Source organism: Lycium barbarum, chromosome 4, assembly GCF_019175385.1.
Source record: "Lycium barbarum isolate Lr01 chromosome 4, ASM1917538v2, whole genome shotgun sequence".
Lineage (NCBI taxonomy): Eukaryota > Viridiplantae > Streptophyta > Magnoliopsida > Solanales > Solanaceae > Lycium > Lycium barbarum.
This window is the reverse complement of record NC_083340.1, coordinates 6,613,721-6,616,480: the sequence shown is the minus strand read 5'-3', so window position 1 is coordinate 6,616,480 and position 2,760 is coordinate 6,613,721. Positions and strand designations below refer to the sequence as shown.

The 2,760-nt window shown below is 34.1% G+C and overlaps 1 protein-coding gene across 1 annotated transcript; it reads left to right on the top strand.

The window, feature by feature from the left end:
- The first annotated feature begins 440 nt into the window (after window positions 1-440).
- Window positions 441-1,419, top strand: LOC132637104 (blue copper protein-like). Its single transcript, XM_060354250.1, has 2 exons — window positions 441-603; window positions 1,181-1,419. Exons 1-2 carry the CDS (start codon window positions 441-443, stop codon window positions 1,417-1,419), a joined length of 402 nt encoding a protein of 133 aa, XP_060210233.1.
- The last annotated feature ends 1,341 nt before the right edge of the window (window positions 1,420-2,760 follow it).

Sequence of the window (2,760 nt, the reverse complement as noted above, 5' to 3'; positions counted from 1 at the left end):
TATCAAATTAGCACGGTGAAAACCCAATGTGCACGAGGAATATATGGCAATCGAGAAGAACATAAAGAAATATGTGTCAATATGTTCATTAAATTAGCGTAAATATCAAGTGAGGAAATTTTTTTATCATAATATAATAGGAGTATAAGTAGAACCAAACCACAAGGTAGAGTGAACCCAAAATCTTGATCGAGTCACTGTAAACGTTTCTATAATTCCATATTGTATTAGTATGTTGTTTGGACGGTGTTATTAAGGCAAAATGAGATATTAGCAAAACTGACAAGATTTATGTATATATAAAATGCCGCTAATAGCCGGCTGGGCTTCCAAAGTTTTGCAATTAACAACCAATAAATACGTCCCTAGATCAATAACACATTCAAATCATCTATAGCTTTCACAAATATTCGAACAACATTAGCTACTACATATTATCAATGGCCTCGACAGCTTTCTTGATTGCACTAGTTGTTGTTGTGATGGTTACTGCTCCAGTTATGGCAACTGACCATTGGGTTGGTGATGAACAAGGTTGGAAACTCAACTTTGACTACAAAATTTGGGCTGCCACCAAAGAGTTCCACGTTGGAGATAGGCTCAGTAAGTTTTTTACGGATAAATTTCAAAAATGATTATTGGATAAAGTCATAAAATTATAATTTTTGTAGCCAAAAAATCACTCAAATAACCACCAAAAATAAAAAAGTCATAATATGCTACTACATGCCTACATCTAGTCCCGAATTTACAAGTTACCATTTCATCAACTCACTTTATATGATATCCACGTCACCGTGTGGCACCAATTTAAAAAACAATACTTAGTTCTTTTGGTTTACAATGGAATAACTTTTTATTTTCCCAATATTACCTTGGAACCCATATTATTTTCCATTAACCGTAGATAATAATTGCAGATTTTAACGTATGTGCACTGACAATATCATTACTATTAGTTAATTATTGGGTTAAGTTAACCTATAACAAGAGGTGACTTGATAAACATATAGAGTTATAAGAGATAACCTACTATAACCTGTAAAATTAAACTGCTCTACATTGTCAATGTACGTAACATAAACCCGTAATTATGTCCCAAATGACTAGAAATTAAAGGTGTGGGCAAGAAAACAATTCTATTTTAGAATTGCTTATTGAACCAAATTTTTTGTTGCAGTCTTCAAGTACAAGCAAGGAGCTCACAATGTGTATAGTGCAGATGAGGAAGCCTTCCAAAGCTGCATAGCAAGATATTTTGTTTCACCTCTGATTTCTGGAAATGATGTGATTACTCTTACAACACCAGGAAAAAGATGGTTCCTATGTGGAGTAGGCAAACATTGTGAAAATGGAATGAAACTTGCGATCAATGTTTTGCCACAATTGGCATCTCCAGCTCCTTCACCTTCTTACTAATTTTGTTATTTGAATGATTGTTGCAATTGCCATGTTTTTCATGATCGTGAGTTAAGGATAAGTCCATGTTTTGGTTCGAGGGGACGAGTGACCTGAACACCTGATTTTTGTTTTTGATTTGTTTTTATTGATTCGAGGGTTGAATCAACGTGTTTGTTAAGTTTATGAAGGGTTCGAGTAGTGTGGGAAATAAAAAGCACTATGGTTGTTTCTTTGGTTAATATTTATGTTGGTAATCTTCTTTTCCGACTTTGCATTGTTTTGTAGTAATTCATTTGAGAGTTAATTACATAAAGGTCACTCAACTTATGATATAAAAGCACAAAGTCATTTCACTTTCAGTAAATATCATAAAATATCATTGTGGCAAAAAATCAGTGAAAAGGTTAACTCCGCTTGACTACATCCGTCCCAATTTGAAGTCTCCATCTACCATCAGATCCTTTAATAGAAACCATTCAATTCCATTTGAAAAATTATTTTAAATTAAAATAGCTCTCTTACCCAAATAAGCTCCCCTAACCCGAAACCCGACCCGTTAACATTAGCAAACTCAACCCCATTAAAAACTCCCCAATCCAGGTTACAGCTAGGACAGTCTACTAAGGAAGAAAGTGATGTAAATACACAAAACAATACTGGAGCATAGTATGCATTCGTGGATAAAAAATAAATAACAATCATTGTCAGAGAGATTTATTTCTTATTTTTCTTTCATCACCTTCTCCGTGGTATTGAACTATTGATTGTGCTTATAATTAACAGTGACGTTAGAGGGGCAGATGGGTGTTCATTCGAACTCCTATTGAGAGTTTGAGACCATTGAGTTGAATTCTTGTTCAAAACTCGTACACATTTTATTCTAAATTAATATGAAAAACTTTATTTTGTACCATACACAACTTGTCTTCACTCTTTATGACCTGACAAGTTTATGTGGGGTGGAAAATTGTAGTACCACATGATTCAGAGGACCCCAAAATTACATTTATCACTAACATTTATACCTATTTAATACAATCATATTTCCCCTCCCTCTATCTCCAAGTGGATGAAGGTTGCCATAAATATGATGTCTAAAATGGTATCTTTTCTAAAATTGCACCATCTTGTCCAAGTGGCCCTGCTTCAGCGACATTTCACATTCACTGCTCCTTCCTAGTTGATTGCATCAACTGTTGCTGCTGCATTGGCATGTTCTCTTCAATCTTGGCTTTTAGTGTGGAGAGCCTCTTTTCTTCTTTTTGATTTATTTACTTTGTTTATGATTTTTGGTATCATCATGTGGTATTATGTACCTGTCTGACTAATTTAATTTTGTCGTCCGTAATGCTTATTAAA